At 46.0% G+C, this 26,288-nt stretch overlaps 1 protein-coding gene across 2 annotated transcripts in view; it reads left to right on the plus strand.

Annotated features, from left to right (window-relative positions):
- The window catches only part of Clstn2 (calsyntenin 2), a 580,398-nt gene that overhangs the window by 472,986 nt on the left and 81,124 nt on the right, over positions 1-26,288 (plus strand). For both annotated transcript variants that reach the window (XM_041676753.1, XM_041676754.1), the window contains exons 6-7: positions 12,220-12,405; positions 20,311-20,559. In XM_041676753.1, coding sequence (XP_041532687.1) covers positions 12,220-12,405; positions 20,311-20,559 — 435 coding nt within the window. The remainder of the gene's footprint in view (positions 1-12,219; positions 12,406-20,310; positions 20,560-26,288) is intronic.

Below are 26,288 nucleotides of genomic sequence, written 5' to 3' on the forward strand. Positions count from 1 at the left end.
GATAAGAAAATTGCCTGGAAAATGTTCATATTTATTGGGCATGAGAGAGAAGCATTTCTATAAATCCATGAAAAAGTACCCTAGTTGGCTGAGTTAATGATTTCCCCTTTGGGAGGAGTATCTTTCATCGGGGCTGCTCTGCACTGTCTGGATCTCTTCGACATCAAACCAGTACTTTTGGAGAAGTACGAAGGTGGAGGTGAATGATTCCGAGGGTGGGGGAGAGGGAAGCCGAAGGCCTTATTTTCGAAACACGATATGGGTCCTTCAGGGTTTGTTGCTTGTTACCTGCCCTCCAGTGGGCATGGAACCAGAGGAAAGGAAGGAAAGAGCTGCTGGGCTCTGAATGAGGTGGCGCCCACACTCACAAGAGTGCACACTATTGGAGAACTGGAACATTCATCCTAGCTTGAGGGGTCTGTGCAGACCAGAATGGTTCCCTTGTCCAGCACATGGAAGGCCAGTGGCTGCTCTGACTGGGGTGCACATCTGAGCTGCTACAGAACCTACCTAAGGTCTGTGCACAGGTGTATGGATCCTGGAATGGCAACAAACAAAATGAAAAGAAAGCCACTTAAGTAGAATGGCATCATCTTCCATTCAGAAGTACTAGAATGAGGGAGGCTACAATGAGCACAAAGTGAGGAAAGTTTGCCCCGAGCAAGAAGACCATGGGATTCCTGGAGGCAAGGGAGCCTTTCCTAATGAGCCCTTGCACCCATCTCTGAAATGCTTAGTGAGAACTTACTATGTTCTGGAAATTGGCCCAAGCTTTGAGATTTCAATGATAACAAAATAGACACAATCCACACTCTTCTGGAATTTATGATTGATTGTGTCACAGGTAAACAGACAGTCCCCAGGAGAGATGGCTCAGCTGGTAAACTGCTTGTCGTGAAAGAACAAGGACCTAAGTTTAACCTCCAGACCCCATGTGAAAAGCTACTTAGTAACTTCACTTAGTGCAACTCACTTATAATCCCAGAGCTGGGAAAGCTGAGACAGGTGGATTCCTGGAGCTCCCTAGCCAGCTAGCCTAACCCACCCGATAAAATCTATGCCAATGAGAGCCTCTGTCTAAAAATAAAAATAACAAAAAAAAAACAAAGTGGTAGTGTCTAAGGAATGATACTTGTGGTTGATCCCTGACCTCTCCATGCACATGCACCCACGTGAATACACAAGGACACACACACACAATCACAAAGATAAATGAATAAAAAATCACATGGTAGACAGACAATGCAATCAAAGGGTAGAAGATGCTAAGAGGCCCAACCTGACTCAAGTCAGCATCTGCTTGTATTTTTTTATTAACTGAATATCAGTTTATGAGACAAGAACACAGCAAGGTGGGGAGAAAACTCAAGGGAAGGACCCAAAGGGATTCCTTATCTGTCTCCTTTAAAGCTTGGAGTTTGGGGAGGCAAAGTCAGAAGGAGACAGGTTGTAGCCCATTTTCTTACCTCCAACCCATAGGAGAGCAGCTACAAGCTAAGTCAAATGTAGCTGAGCCTACTCCATAGAATAAGACCCCCACAGCATTCTGGCACTAAATAATTACAAATATTCCACATCACGATCCTCAGAGCTACTGATTCAGACCCCTACAGACTGTCTCCTTATCAGACCAACGATAATATTTAGCCAGCTTGACCTGGATCCATTTCCACTAGGGTTAGGATCTTGACCTTTTAGTTCCACCCAAGTCTACCAACCCCCAGAATTCTCTCCATATGATTATTGACCCATTCCAGCAATCCCTCCTGGGACCAGGATGTGTAGACTTGATTTCAAACTTGGTATTGACTCTGAGTTTGTTAAAGAGTTATCTTCACCAGTGATGTATTCAGAAGGTTCCTCTCTCTAACATGACTCTTTTGCCTGGACTATCTCAATGTATTCGCCAATGTCCACCAATTTATGCTGTGCAGCATGTGTCCGAAGCTCACATGGATTTCTTTACCCCTCACTGTTACTTGTGTTCTATGGGTGTGTGGCACATACGCTGGTCTGCAACGGTGATCCACATCACCAGAGGACTGGGCTTATGTTCCATCTTCCCATCTGAGAGTCTTCAGTAGTCAGAAGCCTGTCTGGTGCATACAGTTCTTTGGGTAGATTCAGAAACCACCAAGAGTGAATGGAAACACACTCTGACTTACAAAGTCTCTTCAAAGAACTGTCTACTGTCATATCCACCCACACTCCACTGGTCAAGCCACAAACCAAACCCAAAGTTACAGGCAATAATCCAATCTCTGCAGATCCCTCTTCATCACCAGTGACCTCTTCTCTATCACTATAAAATACATCTATACTCTCCCTAGGATCTTCAAAAGTTCCCTCAGATTACCTTCCAAAGCTATGATGTCCATAAGGTCCAAAGAGAGAAACTTCTGCTCAGAGACCTGTGATCCAAAGAGAACATGCTATTTTCTGTACACAGATACAATACACAGCACAGAATCCAGGAGCGGGGTACCCAGTGAGCAGTCTCATTCAGGACAGGGAAGGAAGGAAGCCACACCATCCGTCAGTATTATGTGACACTAACACAACCCCATCATACAAAGATTGTGAAGTTCCCTACTGTGAAAAAATGAGAACTTGTGCAGGAGCCCTGACTCCAAATTCTGGGTGTATTTATACACTTTGTTCTGTAGTATTTCTGGTTCCAACTTTGGGACATCCTTTCTTTTCCATTATCCATCTTGACGGAGTCTGATAGTGACACTGGAGAGCAATGTCCTCCTCGGCAGCTGAATGGCCCTCTCTACTGCATTCTACCCAGGAATACTAGGGGCTTAGGGTTTTCCACATTACTCATAGCCTGGTAAAGGCTCTCCCTTCAGAACTATCCGCTGTTGTTTTACAGTTAAGCCAATCATGAACCTTAACCCCAAATCAATAGGGACAAGGGTGTGTAGCCTTACCGGAAGCAGGAAGGCATTTCTAGAATATCACAATAACCCTGTGTGGTATCTATGGTTCTTATGAGATTATAACGCATGTGCTGCCCTGTATGGTGGAAAGAAAGGGAGGAAAACCTCTCTCTGGGTCCCTTGATAAACTGTCCTACATCGCTGTGCCAGTGCCCAGTCTACAGAGTTCCCTTAGAACCTGTTCAATCACCAGGTGTGGATCTTCCTCAGATCTTCCTCTGTGGCCAAAGCTCATGACTGTGAGGGGACTTCTTGCTCAATATTGTCTAGACTTGGGATTTCCATGTCTATATATGCATTCAGAGCATTTTAAAGACCAATTCAAATGACTTATTCCTTCTCCTCCCCCATCAAGAAACCCTTTTCAACTGCAATCTTCTGAGGCTGTTAAAAGAAGAATTATAAAAGTTTTTTTTTGGGGGGGGGGGGCGGGGAGGGTGATCCTAAAGCCAGCCACCATCCCATGCATTCTACAGTCAGAAATCTGAGAAGCACAATGATGAGACTTCTGCAGTGTATAAATTCTGGAGAGAAAGCAAAGTCTGGGCTTGCTAGTCACAGAAAAGAAATTGGAGATTTTAGTTGGATAATGTTGTCTAGTGTAAGATAGAGGGGCAAAAAGAAGTAACGAGGTTACTATAGGAATTGGTCCAGGTGAGAAACGATGGCCATAAGGCTGAAGTAAAGATACGCTGGCCTTGAAAGCCACCTAAACCATAGTACAGGTTTAGTAGTCCCTAAAGGAGCCCTGGATGTACAGCATAAAATGTTGTGATGCTCTAAAGCTGGGGCTGAGGGCCTTGGAAGTAGTTTTTAGGAAATAATCTGGATAGGTACTATTTAAAGCAGACCTTCTCAAGATATCTTCAGGGAAGGGCTGTGGTTTCTCATGATCAGCCGCGGACCAGCACATCATGAAACAGTAAGAGAAGCAAGTTTCTTAGAAACAGGAATGAATGGCAAAGATACAACCAAGTCTGTTGCTATTATGAGACTGAAAAACTATGAAATGTCTTTGTGGAAGTACTGTGGGTCTGGTCTTGGTAGACCTGTAGCAAGCCGGTGAGGCCTGGGTCCAGGCACAGAGCAAGTGAGCAGCCTGTTCTGGAAGATGCCCTTTCCCCCACACTCCACAGGGTGAGGCAGACATAAGGACAGCCATTGCAGCACATCCTGACCTGGTGGCACAAGTTCTTCAGGGTGACAGTGACAAGCCAGGAAAGGGGGCCTCGTAAAAGTCTGGCTTCTGGGCAGGAAGCTGCCTGAAGTTTCCCAGCGCTACTGAAAGGAGCTAGAAGTATCTGCTGATGGGTGTGACATCTGCAGGTTAAGACAGAAGAGCCAGTAATCACGTTGTTGATCAGGGACAGGATGAAGTCCCCTCTGCTCCCTGGAAGCTGGAGAAAATATCAGAGCTAGACAAATTTTGAGTTACTTCATCTGCCTTTCATGGGGAATATATAAAGATACTAAATATGGTTGAGAACACAATGAGGTTTCTAACATTAAAGCAGTTTTTAGTACACGCTCTCACCCCTCCACACACACGTACACACATGCACAGCACTGGAGGTGTCTTGAATCCCTTCCATTTTAAGTCCTGACAGCCTATCATTTAGCAGCTGACTCAGAGTTAGAGGGATGTCAAACCATAAGTATAGTAATAGATTCCTGGCATTGGGCAGCAAAAATTGCAGCATACACATGTGTACATGAATGTACATATGTGAGCATGCATCCTGAGTAATACACATGACCACCTATTTTACAGATAATTTTTGAGTGCTTACTCAATGTGTGACATACTGATCTGACTCTAGATTGGGGCGGGGACATAAACAAATAGGTAACTGTTTCTCAGGAGTGGGGGATGGGTGGGGGTGGTGAAGACTCTCCACCAAGGCCAACCTGAGAAGCTTCCTTCCCAGAGTCAACTAGGAACTGAGAGCAGAAGGACAAGAACCAGAACCCCAGACAGAGGGACCAGCAAGAGCATGGCCTGAGGCTTAACCAAAGATCTCAGCACAGAGATCCATGCCACCACCCCCCCTTCTCTGCTTTGGTAGTTAATTATCTCTTTTAGTAGGAATTAAAAGGTAGTAAAAATGGCGTTGCTAAAATAAAATATAGCAAATGGCAAAGGGTCAGTCATAAAGTAAGAGAGGGGACTCCTTATGTTTGTAATTGAGTTCACAGAGTTTGTGTTGTGTTTCTTTTTAAATGGTTTCTGTGTGTAATTGTTTTTAATTGGAAAAGGGAAAGGCAAATAATTTAGCACTCAGACACCCAGAATGTATGTGCCTATGCATATCAGGCACAGGGCTAAGTGGTTGGCATTTATTATCTCATATAAACACCATAATTGACTCTGAACTAGGTGTTTGTGTGAATAAATTCACACAGAGAAGGAAATGACTTGCCCCCAGGAGTAAACAGCAGAGCTGAGATCACACCAGGGCTGGCTTCAAAACCCTCATCTTGGCAGTTATGCTCTGGTGCCTACCTCCAAGACAGTTATTTAGTGTTCCCATTCTACAGATGAAGAAATCAAGGCTTAGAAAGGTTACAGAATGTGACCAATGAAAGCTTGCAAAGAGGACCAATCATGTAATTTGTGCGAATGGAAACCAAGGCCCTGTTGTTTCAAAATTATTGGGAATTTAAATCATCAAGATTGTAAAGAGAATGACAGCTAGCCAATCAACCAATCAGGGGCCCTTTTAAGCAGTAGCTCTCATTTCATGCCCTGCCACACTCCAGACTCTTCAGTGATAATAACTCCTGCCTCGACAGAGGAGGACCCAGAACTGTGGCTGATGAGGTAGTAAAAGAAAATCAACTCAGAAAAGCAAGGAATGCTTCTTGAAGTCTAGTTTAGGGCTCAGATCAATCCAATGCAACAGCTGGCCTCTGACAGGCTGTAGGATTCTCATGCAGTCACATACCCTCTGGCCAGCCCAGCTTTCTCTAAGGCTTCTTCTTCTTCATGGGGCTCTTAGGACCCAACCTGAGAATAGAGTTCCTCACCTTTCCAGGGGGCTGGTTGCAAAGATAGCAGAATCTACCTTCAGATTCCTATGGATTCAGGAGAAGGTGCCAGCTTCCAGAAGCTAATATAGATAGGTGATATTCCATGAGCCATGCCAAGCTTCTAACTGGTACCATCTCAGTACGCAAAGGCTCCATGAGAACAGCTGCAATCTCTCCCCATTTTGCAGAAGAAACAGGGGCACAGAAAGATCTTGTCACCTGCCAGTGGTATGGCAGCTGATAAGTAAAGATGCAGAGATGACACTCTGCAAGTTGACCGAATTGTGCCGGATGGAGGGTCCCACCCCTTTGTATATTTAGAACGGACATGAAAATACCTCTTTATGTCTCCTCCTTGGTTCTGAAATGAAATCTAAATGTCTTCACAGCATTCACCATCTGATTTTCACTTAACCACTGAAGCCTACTCCTTCCTTACCCACTGTCCCAGTCTGGATGCACAAGATGTCCACATTCTTGGTACCATGGTAGCTTCTCCTGGTTGCAGAATGGGACTCTTGGTGCCCAAATCCAAGTCACCAAATTTCTCTTAAGGCAAACACTGAAAGATTTCTGTTCAAACCTATCAGTGAGCTCCTTTCTCACCTTCCCACTCCCCACTATCCCAATATCCAGCCGATTCCCAGTTTATGGGACTCCAGCATCTTCCCCGAGATCGGATGATCCTTCAGCTGCTAAGAACTGAGGCTGGGAGAAGCTAGAGGCATCCAGGCTTGCATAGCTAGTGAAAGTAAGGAGATTGTCTAGGCCTTCCTGTGCCTGTCCCTTTCATCCTTCTGTGACATCCCCAAAGGCCAGGTTGGAACAATGACCTGAGTTTATTGGTAGAGAAGCCACAAAGCCCATGCTTCCTGGAAATCTCTGACTTGCTTCCTTTCAACTTGAGGCACTGAATGTGAAGTTTGTAGGTGGTTACTAGTCTCCCAGTAAGTAAATGTGTGAGCCCTAAATTTAGCAAGAATTTTAATAAAATCATCATGTTTCCAAATCCTTAATCCACAGAAAGGAGTTTAAATCCCAATGCCATGCCTCTCTTCGCATCTTCAAGAAAGCTGGCAGGGTAATTTAGGCCTCGTTATTAAAACAGCAGGAAGTCAACTTCTTTCTGTTCACTTAAGAAAAAAAAATGAATCAATTTATAAACCAGCATCTAAGACCCTTTCCAGATCAACAAGAATTTGTTTACAGGGAGGATGTTCAGAGACATTTGGGAAGCTTGTGACCCAGCAGTGAGGTCCCTGGATGGGCCCTTGGGCTGCACTGCCTCTTTCAAGGCTTGTAATCAGCCAAGGAGCAGATGGAATCATTTCAGATGAAGCAACAGAGGCTGTGAAATGACAGCGGCTTTGCTAAAGCCTCGTGTCTGCATTTGGAGAAGCTGAGATTCAAGTCCAAATTTCTCTAGTCTTCTACATAAGAATGGTCCCAACGTCTCATGAAGCCACAGATGAAAAGTCGTGTGACTTCCCCAGTGCCACACAAGTCTTTTGCGAAATCTCCCTCATTGAGCCTGGGGATTTGCCAGAAGTGAGAACGACGGCCATTTTCACAGACTCAGTTTTGATCATGGGTGTGCATGAAACCCAAGAATGGAGGGTTATCGCTGACACTTCCCTCATGCGTGTCTTATCAATCCAGAGACCATGAATTTACCAACTGCCTCAAAGTCAGGCTGAAGCCAACCACACTGCTTGGTCCTTTTCCAATGACAGGATTGTCCCTTTAAGAAACCAGTGCAAGCCAGGCGGTGGTGGCGCATGCCTTTAATCTCAGCACTCGGGAGGCAGAGGCAGGTGGATCTCTGGGAGTTCAAGGCCAGCCTGGTCTACAAGAGCTAGTTCCAGGACAGGCACCAAAGCTACAGAGAAACCCTGTCTCGAAAAACCAAAAAAAAAAAAAAAAAAAAAAAAAAGAAAGAAAAAAAAAAGAAAGAAACCAGTGCAAATAGGTCTTAAAAATGAATCTGCAAAACCTCCTGGTGAGTTCTAAGGCTCAGCAGGGAACTTCTGCACAAAGAGTTGTGTGGCCCTGGGCAAGTCACACCAATTTTCAGCTGTCAGCCTCCTCATTTGTGCAATTAAGGCAATAACATCTCCACGCTGGGTCCCAGGGAGGATTAAATAAAAGTGCCGATGTAGAAGTGCTTGGTGGATGAACTGACCGATAATCACTTCCTGGCGTATTATTTAATAAGTGGTAACTTAACAGTAATGTATCTTTCAAAAAATGCCCCTGTGTTTGATGGTGCAAAACCCTGTTTTCAATTCCCTCTCCCTAAACTCTGAGTAGTTGTTGCGAATCTATGGAAACCACTCAGCCTTTGGATGTGCAGAGGATTTCCTTGAAGTTACTTAGCAGATGGTAGGGCTGGGGTTGATACCAGGAGGGCTGGACCGAGGGGCCTATTTTTAAACACTGTGCTCTCTCACCTGCCAGACAAAGAGGAGGACTGGACATGCCGTGTGGCAAAGGCTGGATGTGATGACTTCCTTTTGTCTCTCTCAAGCTCTCCTCAGCTTCCTCTTGCAGGAGTTGGAGATGTTTGTGTAAGCTCCCTACTCTCTCACGGACGTTGGCTTGGAAAGCATCATTGATTTCTTTTACTGAATAGTGGCAATTTTGCCTGTTCCTCATAATCCTCAAAAACAAACCTTGTGAGGTCCCCAAAGCAACTGGCAATGTGCTACATTTAAAGCTCTTTTGTACCTGACTTCCATACTGGCCAGAAGAGGGCCTAGCCCTCCCAACCAAGGGGCTGTCCAGAGGCTGCTGGGCCAGTCTTCATCTGGCTTTATGTCACAATTTAGTTTCTGCTCTATTTGCTCTCTTTTTTGTGATATCTGAGATGGGATTTCTCATCCATTCTGATCTCTAAATTAGAAAGATGGCCTCAAAGCCGATGGGATAAATGGAGTGAGCTCTGTGACCAAAGTCTGTGCAGGGGAGGACTTTTACACTTGAAGACCGTCAGTTCATGCAGCTGGACTCACACTAAAGTCTCTTTCACAAAACCATTTGCAACTCACTAAGAGAATACTAGGGAGTGGGAGGGGAGAAAGCAGGCTGGTGATGGAAAATTGTCTGTATTCTATCAATCATGCTTTAAATAAACACTGATTGGCCATTAGCCAGGCAGGAAGTATAGGCAGGAAAACCAGACAGGAAGTAGAGGTGGGGAATTGAGAACAGGAGTATTCTGGGAAGAAGGAAGCCCATCCATCCCCAGATCCTGCACAGATCACAGAAGAAGTAAGATGTGGCCTGCCCCACTGAGAAAGGTACTGAGCCCTGTAGCTAACATTGATAAGAATAATGGGTTAATATAAGCTACAAGAGCTAATAAGAAGCCTGAGCTAATGGGCCAATCAGTTTTATAATTTATGGAGATCTCTGTGTAATTTTCTCTGGTACTAAACTGCTAGGGGACTGAGTGGGAGAGAAACCCCAATGAGCCCGGCCCTCATGTTACAGCAGGCCGTCTCCTTGATGCTATGTCCTATTTGGAGGGAAACAGATTCTCCATTGTCAGCTATGGACCAAATGCTTTCCCAAAAGCAGAAAAGCAAATGTGTTCTGTGCTGCTGTGGCGAGGGATGGGTCTAAAGGACTGAAGACGGGGCGGATGAGGCAGCAATAGGGATTTGTGGGTGGGCTTTGGACTCTGGCTGGGGCTCAAGGTGGGCTGCCATTGCGGCAGTGAGGTCTCCAGCCTTCTCCAGACCCTCCTGGCAAATATTTGCTGTGGAAGGAGCTAGCTGTGGAGAATTCAAGAGTAACCATCACAACTCTGCTCTTAAGGAATTCACAGTTACTGAGGATGACAAGCCACAGGTGGATAGTTTCCGTGTGCTGTCTTTGGAGATTCTGAGCACTTTCCTCTGCCAGATGAAAGTATCTGGACCAGGGGCCTGCAACATGGTTCAGTCACCTCCCAAACTCGGGGCCTAATACTTCATGAGAATGTGAAGAAGCATGATGGGGGTGTCTACCTTGATAAGAGATCTCAGAAGGATGCATGGAGGATGTGTCAGGAAGGAAGGGGATACTGTGTAGAGTAAACAGCATGATCTAACACAGCTGCAGAAATCTTTCTGTCTCTGGGATACATTACTAGCTAGTTGTGGATGGCTTCTTAGAATTCCATGATTCTCAGACAAAAGCTTCCCTTTCCTTTGTTCTATGGTTTGTTCTTGGGATGGACTGGGGACTTGTACCCCAGTTGGGGTGCAGAGGTCTTTGTGGGTATAATAGGATGGTTTTGTCTCTGCTCCTGGAGGCTGCAATTGGGTATATTTTCCCTTGTGGGTTTAGATCTACTCACCAGACCAACCTTTCATTGTCAGTTCCCTGGTGTTGACCCTCAGAATGGTGATGTGCAACTTCCATTCGCGATGTGACTTAATAATCTCTTTCGAAGGCAGCCGATTCACATGGGAGCCCTGAACTAAACCTGTGTTACATGGTTATCTAGAACATGTTAGGGCTCTGCTAGGAACAGGCATTCCTCACCCGGAACTGGGAAACCTCAATCAGAACCCCATTATATGCAGGACTACATTGTAACACTTGACCCTCACTCCAGCTCTGTAAACTTGTATTAAAGTCTCTGCTGTGCTGATGAGGTAGTACCTCAGCTTGGAAGCCTTTAGAACCTGCTCAGCAACACCCAGTCAAACCAAAATCCTTGCTGCCACTACTCCAAGTAGAGCACAGCAGGCTTTAGCATTCAGGCTTCAAGTTCATCTGCGGACACTCGATCTAAAGGCGCTTTGCCTCCCTTCTCCTGAAGGCGGCACAGCCTTATTCATCACCTCCCTCTCCTTCACTCCTGACTCCTTCACTGTTGCATGATGTGGCCTGTAGAAACACCAAGCAAATGGCTCATCAGTAAAGGAAGCCACCTGGATGGTCCCTAATGCCAGCTTTCTCTATGTATCATCTCTTTGATGGATGCCAGGGCCCCACTGGGGACCAATGTGCCTGGTGGCTGCACACCAACATAAAGCCCCACAAATACAGATGGCATCAGACGTTTCACACGTTTCCATTTCTAGTTGGCAAAAGGACACCATCTAATGATGTTCTGCAGGACCAGGACTTGGGACTTGTCACCTCATGGCACCCATGGTTTTCATCCTGCACTGACTCCACTCACCCAGCAGCTTTTGAGTACAGTGGAGAGCGGTGAGACGCCTCTCAGAGGTACCCTTGCATTATGGAACTCTGACTACCGCCAGGGACCATGCATTATCAGTCTCAGGAAGCTTGCTTTGTCCTGGATCCCTGGCTCTGGCTTTCGAGCTGCTATTATGTGTCAATCAATTCCCCCTTGAACCCGCTCGGTGTTTATTCTCGGTGATTGCTCTGTTCTTCTGTGGCGCCGTTTTGATTGTGACTCTGCTTCTCTTCAATGCTTTATCACCTCCCAATTATTTTCCCACTGAAAAGCCGTGACGACAGAGCGATCACCCAGACTTGAGTCTCACAGTTCTGAATGTTTGAGATTCCCTCCACTCTCCCCTGTAACCTTGCGTAAGCCTTGGAGGACCGTGCTTCCTTTTGTTTGGAAATAAATCACGCATGTTCCTAATAAACATCGAATGCGGTAAAATGGCGAAGACCGGGTAAGACGCGGCTTTCTAAAGGTCTCCAGTAAGTCACATAAAAGGGAAAAGGTGAGAGCACAGGCCTCAGCCCACCCACACCATCGGTCCCACTTTCCGTCCCTGTCAGACCCTCCTCCCACCATTGCACAGTGGCACACAAGCTCCAAATGCTCCCCATTCACTTCCACCAGCAAATGCCAGGCATCTTCAAGGTCAAGTGACTTAGTCTCCTTGCAATACTTGGATGAGATGTGCGCATGCTTTTCTTTCTCCCTTTTCTGTGCACCACTGATGGTTTTTAATTCTGTGCCTCATTCTGTTCTCCCCACAATACATTGTGAACTGAGAAGCAGGTAGGTGACCAAGGTGCATACATAGATGTACTCCATATAGTCTTCTGTGGCTCCGAGCAGCTGGAAACAGCCTCTGGTTCACCTGCTGTTTCCTTAAGGCGGGGTGAGATCTTTAATGCGGCAAATGTAAAATTTCCATTATCCTCAGACTGTTGGCTAATCTATTTGTTGAAACAAATGATTTATTGGAACGAATTCATCTTTTCAAAACAAGTGGCCTAGCAGGACTGACTGTAACTGATTTAATCTTCTTGTTTATTTCAGACTGGACCAAACGGATTGAGTACCAGCCTGGCTCGGGGAGTGTGCCCTTGTTCCCCAGCATCCACCTGGAGACGTGCGATGGCGCCGTGTCTTCTCTCCAGGTCACCGCCCAACTGCAGACTAATTACATCGGCAAGGGCTGCGACCGGGAGACCTACTCCGAGAAATCCCTTCAGAAATTATGCGGTAGGCTTTCCTTTGGAGAATTTGTTCAATTAATAGCTTTCCAGTGATACATGCAAATGAAGTTTATCTAATTAGACCGAGGAGGGGAAGAAAAACCCAGCCTTCCCAACCTGCATCAGCCCTCCTGGAGGGATATTTGCTTAGGGCAGAAGGGTCAGAAAATTCAGCTTTTGGCCTCAAGCACAACTGATTCAGAGTCAGCTTGCCAGTCGTGTGGCTTTAGGCAAATAGCATGACAGAGCTTCCGGAAATTCTGCACTGTTAGGATGGGGATTAAACAGCAAAATTCAGTTAAAAGTTTCTGACAGAGAACCAAGTGACACTCAAGGTCCTTCTGCCACGCCAGATTCTCGAGAGCTTCTTGCTTTCAAGACCATTATAAAAAGAGGAGCCAGACACCTGCAAAAACACTTGGCTCATCTCCACCAAGAAGCTACATAATTTCCAAGGCCTGATGCAAATGGAATGATTAAGGGATTTAATATAGCAACAGCAAAACACTCAGCCAAGTGTCTGCGGCTAAGCGGCTGCTCAGGGTGCAGGCCTGTGAGGCTGTGCCTGGCCGTCCACAGCAGAGCAGCTTCAGGTAGGGTGGGGGTGGGTGCAGAAAGATAATCACGCATGTGTGGAGTGATTAATTAAAACCCAGAGACAGAAATTGGAGTTCAACCTGAAGGTCAGAAAAGCAAAACAACCAGCCACTGGCTTTTACCTCTACCTCAGTCAGAAATGGCCACCACTACCTGATCTGTAAAGCAGACCAGTGGGATTGTTTCACTCTCTGATCTTCAGATGAGCTTTATTTACTAAAACACCAATAAAATATCACTACACACATGGAGGAGAAAGGGAGACAGGGAAGCAATTATTAATGGAGAGGGCGAGTGGGCTTCTAGAAAGGAGGAAGGCCAGGAAGTATTGATAGGAAATTGGACTGCTAAGAGGATGCCATGGGGGGTGGCTTAGACCAAGCCTGCCTTTACTGCACGCCCATGGTGTGCATCCCGTGATTCTCAGCCTATGATGCTTCACTTGGCTTTCACATGCGTACTGTAAGGAGAATATATTCACTCGGCTCTCAAGACGGAAACTTGGGGACTCAAAGTATGTAAACTGTCAAAGTTGACATAGATAGAAAGTATGAGAGATATGGCTTGAGAGCAGATCCATCTGAACGGCAGGGTCATTAGTCAAGCATTTACTGTGGCCAGCCTGGTCCCTAGAGCTGAACAGCCACTCTCCGGCGAGTCTGTGAAGGAGAAACGAAATATCCGTGAGGTGGAGCCGGTCTACCGGCTCCTTTAACTGGTTGCTGCTGTGTCAATGGAGCTCTTCATCTCACTTGGACCCACAGCATGTCTGCTTCGTTCTCTGCAGGGATATCCAAGGACTCGCCACCCTCCAGTCTCACTGTGGGGAGCTGAGGCAAAGTCTCCTTCCCACCGTGGGCTGCATTTGGCAGTAACCACACCTTTCCAAAAGGAAAGTGAGGCCCCTCTGCATACAGTTGAGTGTGTTGCCTCCACCACTATCTTTAGGAAATCTTTTTCACTCTTTTTTCTTGCCCAAAGAATCAAGTGAATATTTTAGAACCAAGATAAGCCTGGCTAGTCAGCATATTCTGTTCATCATACCACCAGGCTTTTGGGGAAGGTCTGTGGGCAGGCATGCCCCTCTGAAACATTCGGTAGGTTGGGGGAAATAGTGCTTTAAACAACTATTTCAAAAGTGGGTACGTAGGCATTTGCGATGTTCACACAAGGCTTCCATCCTTCCCTTTTCTCCACTTAGTTCACAGAAGCCATGCAACCTGACATCTTACTTGGAAGGAATATCCTTTGCATTCTCTGTGCACCTGGGGTGTCAGTGAACTTGACCCCACATGGCCACCATAGGTTACAGTCATTTCCCAAACTGCTCTGGGTTAGAAGGAAATGATGAATCGGCTTGTTAAAGATCGAGGGCCCAAGGGCACACGCTTGTGACTTGATTTTGAATGTTCCTGGGGAGAGGTGGGAGATAGAGAGGGTGCGGAGAGTGTTTTGAGGGGAAAAGGAGCAGAGCTAAACTCCATGTGCTGCGCTATTGTCTTACTCCATCTGGACCGTTAGCCTCCTTAGGCTAACACAGCTGGGGAGACAGTTTCTCCACGTGTGCTTCCTCTGACCTGAGAGCTGGCCTTTGGATGAGACAAGGCTGTTTCTCTCACGCCACTTCCCCAGTAGCACTGCCTACCACTCTTATGGGATTCCCTGCCCAGTAACCATGGTAGCCAGTTGAGTCATGCCTCAGGTCAGAAGACTTAATTCTGATTGGCCTAGAGTAAAGAACAGCAAAACAAGGCAGAAGCAGAGGGTAGAACATCAGAAGTCAGGCCCTCTGGGATCTAAGGAAAAGGTAGGAGTTGGGCCATGCCCCACACAGAGGCTGGATGGAACTGTCTGACTCTTGTGGGTAGCGTGGTTGCTGCTGACAGACATCTGTGTTTTCAGTAGATGGGAGAAAGGCTGCTTGCTGGGTTCCCAGGTAGAGAACTCCTGACACTTTAAACCCCAGCCTTCATGCACTTTTCATCCTAGAAATCTTTATTGGCTTTGGAGAGACAATTGGGATGTTATTACCATAGTCTACGCAACAGAACCGGAGGAGTGGCAGCAGAGATGAATTTAGGATAACTAAGAAGCAAAATCAGCAAGATTCTGATGAGTGGTTAGCTGGTGGAGGGAAGAGAGAAGGGATCTAAGGCACTAGCCTCAGTATCTAAGTGGGTGACAGGGGCCACACCCTAAGCCAGAAACCCCGGAGCAAGGGGACATTTATGGGACAGTGCTGGCATTCACCCGTGGAACCTCACATTCCAGTCTCCTCTCAGTTCTCCTGACGCTCTGCCTCCTGCTTTGTCCCTTTCCCTTGTTTCTTCTCATTCCCAAGTCTTTGCTCTTCTCTCTCAAGCCTGTCCCTTCAGTCACTAGTCACCAGTTCCCTCACCCAGTACTAAGTTGCTTCTGTAGGAGCTGGGGCTCTGCAGCGTCCTCTGTGTTAGTGTGGCTGGACGGTGACCCAGCCAGGCTGGCTGCCCAAGAGGTGCAGTGAGTGAATCCCTATTCAGGGAAAGAGGGTGGTAGCTGATGCTTGCTGACATCCAAAGGCACCTGATGCGGCAGCACTTGAGATGGACCTGTGGAAACACTGCATGGCAGGCATTTGCTTCTTGAGATTTAGCCATGGGTGATGCTTCCATTCTGCCTTGGAACAGCAGAGTGCTGCTCCCGGAACCTCTGTCTCCTCCAGATTGTGGGCCAGATACAGCCTAAGCTGATTCCCATCTTCCAGGCTCCACATGAAGCCCGGGTTCTTAGCAGAGGTGGTCAACTTTCCCAACTTCAGGAATTCAAATGAAGGTCCTGTCTCGGGACCAGTCTTTCCAGATGTGAAATGTCACAGCACAGAATTGAGGATGACATGCAAGAAGCAGCCCTCAGGGAAAGCTCTCAGCCAAATCAAATCTGGCATTAACAATGGCCCAAGCAAAGGTTCCCTGCTGTGACCCTATGTCACTACATATTATATGAAATAGAAAGTACTTGGTGATGCATATGCCCTTTGTAACTCGGAGGCCAGGCTGTTCCTCGGAGGATCAAGGGCTCCTGGCAGCTGGCCGCCACTTCCTGAACACAATGCCAAAGGCAGCTGTTTTGTTTGTAAGTCGAGAGTTCCCAGGACAGGTCCTATTGAAGGAAAGGCCACAGAGTATGAGCATGCTGTTAAAATCCAGAGCTCCCAAAGCCGGTGCAGGGTGGGATAGCCCAACCCTATGTTCTCCAGATTCATATACTGGTGAGCCAGGGGATTCATTTAGACTTGGAATACTTCAATAAATGTTTTTGTTTTGTCTAAATGCTGTGTGACCCTTAGAGTAATATAGAACCATCTAGAACATAAATACCTAATAATTCTGTTTCTTAGGAAGGCAGACATGTTGAAAGGAACTGCAGAACAGCATTGAGGAAGGAAGAGAGTCCATGGTTTTCTGTGATAGGTTGCAGCTCAGCAGAGCTTGTCCAAAGAATCACCATCAGAGGCTCTGACGCCCTCAGCATCCCACACATCTAGGAAGCGATCATGTGTGGTGTTTCCTGGGTTAGAGTAGCAGCCCCTTTGTCTTTCCAAAGCTTTATCTCATAGCGCTTTGCTTCATTAGGTTGAGGGTCAGATTAATTTTCTAATCTATAGGAAATCAGTACAGGGCTGTACACACTGATTTATCATGATGGCGTGGGCAGTGGTCTCTCTCTGAATATGATTATTCCTTGGAGACCACGCAAGCAACTGCCATACCACGGTCTTTCATTGAGAGAAGGCTTTTCCCTACCATGGCCTTTTCCAAGATAGCCAGAAACTAAACAGGTGTCCATGACTCGACCCCAAGAGTTTGGCTACCTACCTGTTAACCGAAGCCCAACTTGTTCCACCTGGAAATCCAAGTTTCTATTCTCAAGGCCTTCAGACCTCAGGCGTGTAGATGGCAAAATGGAAAACACAGTTACCTGTGAATTATCAGTACAGATGCTCAGCCAGGTTATGCTGCAGCAGCAAATGACCTCACAATCTCGTTGGCTTAAAATAACAGAGGTTTATCATTCCTACCCCGGCGTTCTTCTTGGATGGGGTAAGATCCCAGCTAATAGAGTAGCCTCTATCTAGAACACTGTTCATCCCTGGAAAGATGAACAAGATTCAAGTGAATTGTGGACTTCTTTTCTGCTATGATATATCACTTGGGTTCTCATTTCTCCGAACATGTGGTTGAGTTGATATTATGGGTCAGAGAACTATGTCATGCACGCACACATTCTTCTATCTCCCAGGTGCAATGGTACACCAGGCACTTGAAGAGGGCCTTCCTAGCTAGGTTCTACCAAGAACCTCTACCCTGAACTGTTCTACGCACTTAACTGTTCCTCCAAGAAAGTAAAAGGTTTACTGAGTCACTAATGGTGAAGTCATTTCCATGTGGTTAAAGGTTGTGCCCTCATGGCATTGCCTGACATAACTTAGATGTTGAATACACATTTATTGAGATGATAGGGAGTGATGCCAGCATCTGCTTGTTGCTCAGCATCTGTCTTTCTGAGAATACTATAGGGTGAGCCTTGATCTTAGATGGAACAGTTCCTCATTCAAGATCCTCCCACTTCACCCCTTCTATGCCCTGTAGTGGACTCTGATGGCCCCGTGCCCATCACCCTTGGCACAGCCCCACTTTGAAATGCTAGAGGACACTGCCTGTCCATATTCATTCAGGCCATGCACAGCAGAATACAGACCTAAGCAACCACACCTCTACATCCCAATTTACCTCCGTCATTGGCCGGTACCCATAAATCTCCCCCATCCTGTCCTGACCCTATTTGCTGCTCAGAGCAGTGATTCTACGCTGGTAGAGCCCAGGGAAGCAGAGCTCATCACTGGTTTGGAGCCCCTAGCGCTGAGACTACAGCTGTAATTCACCAGAAGAACACGAATCCTTTACATTTAGTGGCTCCAGGAATTGTCACTGAGGATTCCAAAGGAGCAACGTAAGCATATTGGGATGTGCAGTTGCTGCCACACCATGACTGCAAGTGGCATGCCTTGTTTTCCCACAGCTTTCCTGTAGAATTCTTTGTGAGGAAGAGGTGAAAGAACTTTGGGTGGAAACGAATCTTCTTTAGTTTGTTTAAGCATACCAAGACCTACATTCAATCTGTTAAGTCCGTGGACGTCTGCACCATCTGGCTAAATGCGTCATGTTCTCCGACAGGCAACATCTGTGGACAGAAAAGGGAGACTGCCATTCCCCTACACAGGAAGACACTGGAGCCCTGCTTAGGTGGCCTCAGTGTGCTCCCCTGGGAACAGACACTTATACGGAGAAGGGGCACCTCTTGGGACTGGGGTGATCATCTCAGCTGGCTAGTCATTAGACACTAGGCTGTGTCAGGCGCACATCATCCGCATGTCACAGCTGCACCTGTCTCTAGCTAGTCATGTGGTAGGGTGACCCTGGTCTAGTCGCTTCCTCCATGGGCTCCAGTTTCCACGTTTGCTGACTCCACAAAAAGTGTGTATAGAAGTTTGTTCCAGTTGAGTGAGGAGATTTAGAAGGAACCTGGGCTCTGGGATCCCTCAGTCTGGGGCCTCTTACCTAACAGCATCCCTAGAAAATGCCTGTGTGAATCATGACATCAAGTTTGCCCGTACCTCCCACAGAGAATTGTCAATGGAGAGGCTGCATCCCCCACCTTCTCAAGGATGGCCTGCTAAAGGCCCTTTCAGGATGAACTTAATGCAGTCTAAGTAGAATATCTATACTCAAAGGAATCACATTTTCCCATGTAGTATAGTCTTCCACTCCAAGCCAATGAATATGTACCTGATGGTCCATTCCAAACCCAAAGGGAAGTCTGGCTAAAATGTACAATATAATGAAGTATATTGGTTTCCAATGTGGCACCTTCCTGAGGAGTCTCCAGGATAGGAGACTTTCCATGACAGCTGGCCTTGAAACCCAAACCCTGGATAAGATGACTTTCTGCTCTGCAGAGGTCAAAAGGCCAATGACCCAACAGACCTCAGATAGTGCACACTTCCCACCACCCATCAACATCTTCAGCGGGAGGCAGCTGCTCTCACCTTCATACCACCAACACAACGTTTACAATGACTGCTGAGTGCCTTGCCCGGAGATGACCCCCCCCCCCCCCCCGCACAGCCCTGGCAAAGCTTGCATTCCCCAACTAATCAAACTTGAACATAGCAGGAGGCTCCTAACCCCTCCCCCATCTTACCTGAGCAACTGAGCCCTCTTTCTATAAAACAGAGGCTTCTGCTCCATAGAGTGAGTTGGGGCCCAAGGGTCCTCCCAGGAGAACAGTCAGCTCTTCCCTCTCCCTAACCTTCCACAAAGCTGTCCTGTGGTGGGTCCTGTATAATCTTGCTGGTTTAGAATAAACCCTCCTGCTCTAGCCTGGCAAAAAACCCACAGTAATGGTGTTAATAAAATTGTAGCTCACACTGAGAGAGCACTCATCGTGTGTTAAGCATTTAGCTGCAAGCTTGAATGCATAATCCTATTCGGTCCCCACCTACACCGCGGAAGGTAACACAGTCAGGGAGATTAAGGGACATGTTTCCAGTCACAAAGCTGCCAAGTCAAGCTGCCAGGTGTCAAATCCAAGTGTTCAATTGAGTGCTGCAGCCCTCAGAGCCCCTAGTCTCAAGCACCGTACCATTTGGCTTCAATCAATGGTTGTAGAAAAATGTAGAGTGTACAAAGTGAGTTACCACCTTCTCTTGAGATGAGAACCCGGAATTTTCCCCAATCATAACTCTGATCATACTATGTTGTCTCTTAGAGTCTTCATGGTAATAAGTATCTGATTCACCTTCATGTGGACAGACCTTAGCACGGATCAAGGCATGGGGTTAATGCTCAACAAATGACTGACAGGTTAATTGATTGATAGGTGCCTTAATCCATTCACCCAAATTAAGCCCTGGCTGTCTGCAGGAAATCAAGCTAATACAAGCCCCGTGGTTCTCTGACACTTCAGGCTATTCTCGCGCTTTTCCTTGTACAATAGTTGATTATACCTGCCTGGATATATATATATATATATATATATATATATATATATATATATCACTTTTCTCTGCAAGTTACCAACATGTACCTAAGCAGACCAGAAGCAAGTCAGAGGCTGGAATGATACTGGGCTCTTTTCTGAGCCACCTAGGTCAGGAACAAGCCCAGACCTCATTCAGTACACTAGCTGCATTCTGACAAGGAAGCAGAAGTCAGAAGGCAAGGACACTCCCACCTGCAGGAAGGACCCATGGTGCTTTCATCTCTTCCCTTTGCAGGAGCATCCTCGGGCATCATCGACCTTTTGCCATCCCCTAGCGCGGCTACCAACTGGACTGCGGGACTGCTGGTGGACAGCAGTGAGATGATCTTCAAGTTTGATGGCAGGCAGGGTGCCAAGATCCCCGATGGGATTGTGCCCAAGAACCTGACAGACCAGTTCACCATCACTATGTGGATGAAACATGGCCCCAGCCCCGGCGTGAGAGCCGAGAAGGAAACCATCCTCTGTAACTCGGATAAAACTGGTGAGTCTCTAACCTGCTGTATCCCCAATGGCTGGACAGACGGAACTGTGGGGGGGGGGTGCTAAGACAGAAGCACAATAGCGAGCTTGGGAATGCATTCTATGCTCTGGTTTTCCAACTGCTGATTTTCTAGGATTTGGGTAAAGCAGGGTTAGGGAAGAGTGCAAAGGAAAGGTGTAAACAGCGAATGCGGCAGTTTGGATCAATAATCTTTAAACTGAGTTCCTCAAAACTTCCCTGTCTATGGAAGCACCTTAGGGCTCCTGGGGCGGGGTGGTGGTGAGGAGGACTTCATCCCTCCTGCAACAAAGAAACTACACATTTACTATATCATACAAGTGTTCTCAAAAGCCCTTGTTTGAATAAAAGGATCCTGTCAACTTAAAGCAGTAGTTTGAAAGTGAACAATGCTAGCTAGCGGGTGCTGAACGTCTCTTTCTTGCTAGTTCAGCACAAGGTAGATCTGGGGATTGGCCACACCCCATCACTTACAGATGCCTCATCTTGTAATAGTATCATCTCCCTCATGAGCTGTTTATACCGATTAAGTAATTTAAATATACACCAAGCTCTCAGAACATTGCTAGTCACTTAGAATGTATGGTTGGTATCAACTACTTCTTTTCTGAGCCTTTATGAGGGAAATTTGATGAATGCATTATTGTCTCCCATCTTAAGGATAAGGAAACATTCAATGAGACGTTATCCATCTTGTCCCAGGTAATTAGTTACACAGCCAATAAACACGGGAACCAGAATGTTAGTTTAGCTTCTGCTAAGTTCACATCCTACGGACGTGTCACTCTGCCTCCGTGTGCACATGAGCACACCACACAAACGCACACACACATGCACACACATACACATGCACACGCATGTCTTGAGATCTTTTGCCAGGTGTTAAACTCTGCCTTTAATTATGATTCCTGTCTCTGATTTCAAATGTAACTTTTGTCGGGTAAATCAGCGTTTCTATCTGTAAGGCAGCACAGAGAGTGACTGGTAGCTCAGTACATGCTGTCAGAGAGCCCAGGTCCACAGCTCACTTAGATGTCTGTTGAAATGTGACCTTTGAGGAGTTATTAAGCTCCATAAGCCTCGGTTTCCCCATATGCCAAGTGGCGGAAATAAGTATGAATTAAAATATGAAATCATTTCCTAAGATGCAGAAGTAGTGGACTATTAGTTTAGGTGATACCCTGGCACCATCATTACTATTTCTAAGGTTATTCCATTTCATGTCACTATAAGACCTCTACATTTTCCATCTATCCATAGATCCTTGTGGTCTATGCTGATGTGTTTTTTTTTTCTAGATAGATACTAAGCCAGGATTGCCTGACTTTTGCCTACACATAAGATTAGTCCGTGTAGGAGGAATCAGCAAGAGCAATAGATTTTCTCTGGAATCTTCATGCAGGAAAGATGTCATAGACCTGCACTAATCTTGGGGCTGGGCTTAGTGGTCTCATCCTAGCAACACCTGGTGGTTGCTCTGGATATAATGGCTCTAGGTCCAAAGTTCCCCTGAGGCCTCAGGATGGTACAACTGATCAAGACTTAGCAGCTGCAGATATGAGTATTTTTTGAATATGTGTCAAACGCTCTTGGGAAATAGAGAAACCAAACAGTGTTTCTGCCTGCACAAGGGCAAGTGAAACAGGAGAGTTAGCATAATGAGCCAGCACAGCACCACTGTCTAAAACAGTGTATGCGTGTCTAGGAGCACTTACTACACACCCGAGAGCCAGACTCTTACAACAGAGGCACCACAGGCTCTTGGTAGAATAAGCCAGCAAAGCTTTATGACGTGTGGGTGCCAGGGCCCCATGCTAGGTCCACAATTCGGGAACTCTACTGGGCAGCCGTGGCTGCAGTCTGCAATAATACCTCCCTATTACAGAGGCTCACCAGCAGGATGCTCGGCACCTCAGCCTGCAAGGTCCTGTGCCTCGACTCTGCCCTTGCAGAAGCCACACCTTACAGTTAGTTAAAGGTTGGCACAGAGGGCTAAGGAGACAGAATAGTGGGAAAAGGCACTTGTCTCCAAGTCTGATGATTTGAGCTTCATGCCTGCAACGCACACCTTGGAAGGAGAGAAACAATTCCTTCAGATTGTCTCCTGACCTCCACAAATACAAGTTTGTGCTCTTGTACCCATACATGTATGCCACCTTCACACACACACACACACACACACACACACACACACACACCATGCATCATAAATAGCCATCTAAAAAAGATTGTTGCAGAGAAGGCATAAATGTTTCAGTCTGTCTTAGCTCCCTGGGAGACAGTAATATAAATACAAAATATTACAATTTAATCAAGGCCTGATTAGGACTTTTATTTTATATTAGGAAAGTTTTACAGTGGCAAGGTGATACACATTGCAGTAGAAATGGAGAAAGCACAGGAAAGTATCAAAATATACAAACCACCTCAAATCCAAACACTTGAAGAGACATTATCTGATAACAGACTATTTCATTAAAATGTTACTTTTATCTCTATGAATAAGAATGTTCTTCCTATTTCAATTTATTTTCATAATGCACACGAGACTATTGTTTCATATATAACTATACCCAGGTCGTATCTCCATGTAATAAAGTATTTTTTTCTTGGAGGGGTGTGTGACAGAAAGCTCACGTTGCTCCCCACAGCAGTCTTGAACTTCTGAGCCTCCTGTCTCTAAATCCCAAGTGCTAGGATTGCAGGCATGCACCACCAAGCCTGACAGATAAAATCGTCTTTAAAAACTAAATTGTATGCCAGCTTAAAACTCTGCCATGTGGATTTATTATACTTTATTTAATGGCTTCTTTTGTCAGCTACTTAGAGTGTCTCTCTTCAAAGGCAAGTAGAACAATGCTGTGGTGAGCATTCTAGAGCCTAACGTTCACACATTTCTATTTCCTGGCTGGAAGTTGGATGACTAAGTCAAAGAATATAAATATTGAGAAAATTATGAAACTGGCCTTCGTGAAGGTCAGATTGCTTTGGTGAACAAAACAAAATTTGCTAATGCTGGTCCATTATAAAGTCATCTATAAATAGTTGGATGGCAGAATTGATTAGTCAGCAAAGGTTAACTGTGTGGAAGAAAGAGAGAGAAAAGGAAATTCACTATAATCATTACTGTCGATAAAGCCCTCAGTGGCCACTCTCCTCTCAGGGTTTCCCTCATTTGTTTGTTCAGTGGTGGGTAAGGAGGACAAAGCTCTGCTCGGTTCAGGTGTTCTGAGACAAGAATCCTAGCATTGTTGGTTCTGGTTATACTTAGCCCTTAAAGAGAAAGAACACCGCTGAGTATAAGAGAGATTTATTGTCAAAGACAGCAGGCTGTATGTTTCACCTCTGATCATTACCTTCCACTTCCCAGAACTTGGTCACAGGGCCCTCACCCAGCCATGGAGAGGGTATGAGAATCAACTAACCACACATCTGATTGCAAAGGGTTAGGTACACACACAGCAGTTCCTCTGCCACAAGGGATGCTTGAGCCTTTGCTGGCCTTTGTCTCCCATTCTCTGTGTGAGTGATGCTCTTGCCTGTGACCACTCACAGTTCCTCTCCAGCTCTTGCCCTGCTCCATACCACCTCCATGCCCCCACCTCTGCCCTGCAGCTGGGGTCCCTTCTTGCTGGGGGGATTCACCCCACTTACTTTGAGTTCAGCTGGGAACCGTGAATGCTAAGTGGCCATACACAGTGCTTGACATTTCCTACTGGGAATCCTGAAACACGGAGACCAACCTGACCTAGCAGTAGCAGAGCGTCAGCCCAGGAGGGAGGACTACAGAAACCCTCCCACCTATGAGAAAACAAGGGTGTGCCCACAGCCCCCGAGTGACTAGAAAACTTCTCAGAAGGATTTCAAGTGTGAGAAGAGGCGGGAACATCCTCACTCCCCTGTTGCCTGATGTTTGATCAGGAGATGCTCCTGAGCTTGTGTGTTGATCCAGGAGTCTGCAGCAGTGAGGCAGAGGGAAAGAGAAAGGGCCTAGGCTGAAGGATGCTCTAGCAGAGGAGGTCTGTTCTTCCGGTATTTCTGGTCCACCTCTTCACCCCAGTTGATTCCAAATAAAGCTAACAAAGGCAGAAAAATATTTCTACCTTTCTTTTCCTAACAGTTAGTAGGAACAAAGAAAATCTGTTATATAATCATAAAGGGACAAAAAAGCATTTGGTAGACTACTCATAACCAAGCCCAAGGGGTTTTGCCAACCCAGAGGTTAAGAGTGGTTCCCCCCAAACTGGGCACATGTAGCAACTGCCCATCCTCCTGCCATTTTTTGGTTAGGTTCTAGAGAATGCAGATGCTTGGGTAGAAATGGCATCTAACATGGCTGTCTGCACTGCTGTAGTCCCAAGGCACAGCAATGGCCTTTATAATAACCAACAGCCACTAAACATCTGTTTCATGCAGATGCTTTACACACATTTCCTCATTGTAGCAATTAAGATGCTATCCATTACAGAGATGGGAAGTCCGGATCAAATGATATCAGATAACTTTAAAATCAAACCAATGCAGAGAATGTAGATTTCTTGTACCTGAAAACTCCCAGATCTTTGTTGACTTCATAGCTTCTTGTAGGTAAACTGTGATCAAGGTACATGTTTTTCTATGCATTTTCTCAGAGCTGTGTCTTTACATGTACCAATTTCAGATTATCAAATAAGACTGCAACTGCCAGAGACCTCTAGTTTTATACTGCACTTCTCCCAAGGAAAGAAGGCATCCCTTAGGTTCACATTCTGCTGGTACCTATCCCAGAACTACCTAGGAAAGTACTAACCATTGGTCTAGACCAAGTCTTCCCAGGCAGTTCTCAGCAGAGGCTGTGTGGCCAGGAGAATGGCCCTCTCTGTTGATCTTGGGCAGGCATCTTGAACCAGTTCCTGTGTTGGGGGATTGACAGGAGCCTATTTAGACAGAGCCAATTAAGGCTCATCTCTAGAAACGAGGCCAGTGTTGACTTCATTGCAAGGTTTACACAGGATGCACAGGAAACTACTCCACTATCCCTACCCTGATTCAGATAAGGAAACTGTGAAACCAAAAAGCTAGATGACTCCTAATACAATCAAAGATACAGTTCCACAGAAGTCCTTTTTAAAAATATTTATTTTACATGCATTGGTGTTTTGTCCACATTCATGTCTTGAGAGTGTTGGATCCCCTGGAATTGTAGTTACAGACAGTTGTGAGCTGCCATGTGGGTGCTGGAAATTGAACCCTGGTCCTCTAGAAGAGCAGACAGTACTCTTAACCACTGAGCCATCTCTCTAGCCCTCCACTGAAGTCTAAATGTAAGGCTATGTTCATCCCTATATATGGCCCATCTACTCATTTACCCACTTAGAGTGTGCATGCATCCTAGTAAATTTCTCTGTGTTCTACGGCCAAGTAAAATGTGATTTCTCCGTGCCGGTACAGATCAGCTCATCTCCTGCCAATTCATGGTGTCTTGTGGCTCTAAGTGTCATGGCTAAAACCATGACATAAGATTTCCTGAGCAAGTAAGGAAGTCTTTCCATGAGAGGAAGAAAAGTTCCATTGATTGATCACTGTGCCTGGGGAGGGGGGATTATTCGTCACTTTGAAGAGCCACAGAGTTATGTCTAATGCTGGAAAATCAATTTGTCTCCTCCTAGCAGCTAAAAGCAAGGCAGGCCCTCTTAGCATAGATTAGGAAGACAAAAGAGATGTGTTCTGTG

Source organism: Microtus oregoni, unplaced genomic scaffold, assembly GCF_018167655.1.
Source record: "Microtus oregoni isolate MIOR12 unplaced genomic scaffold, Mior012 000028F_ref0000031, whole genome shotgun sequence".
Classification (NCBI taxonomy): domain Eukaryota; kingdom Metazoa; phylum Chordata; class Mammalia; order Rodentia; family Cricetidae; genus Microtus; species Microtus oregoni.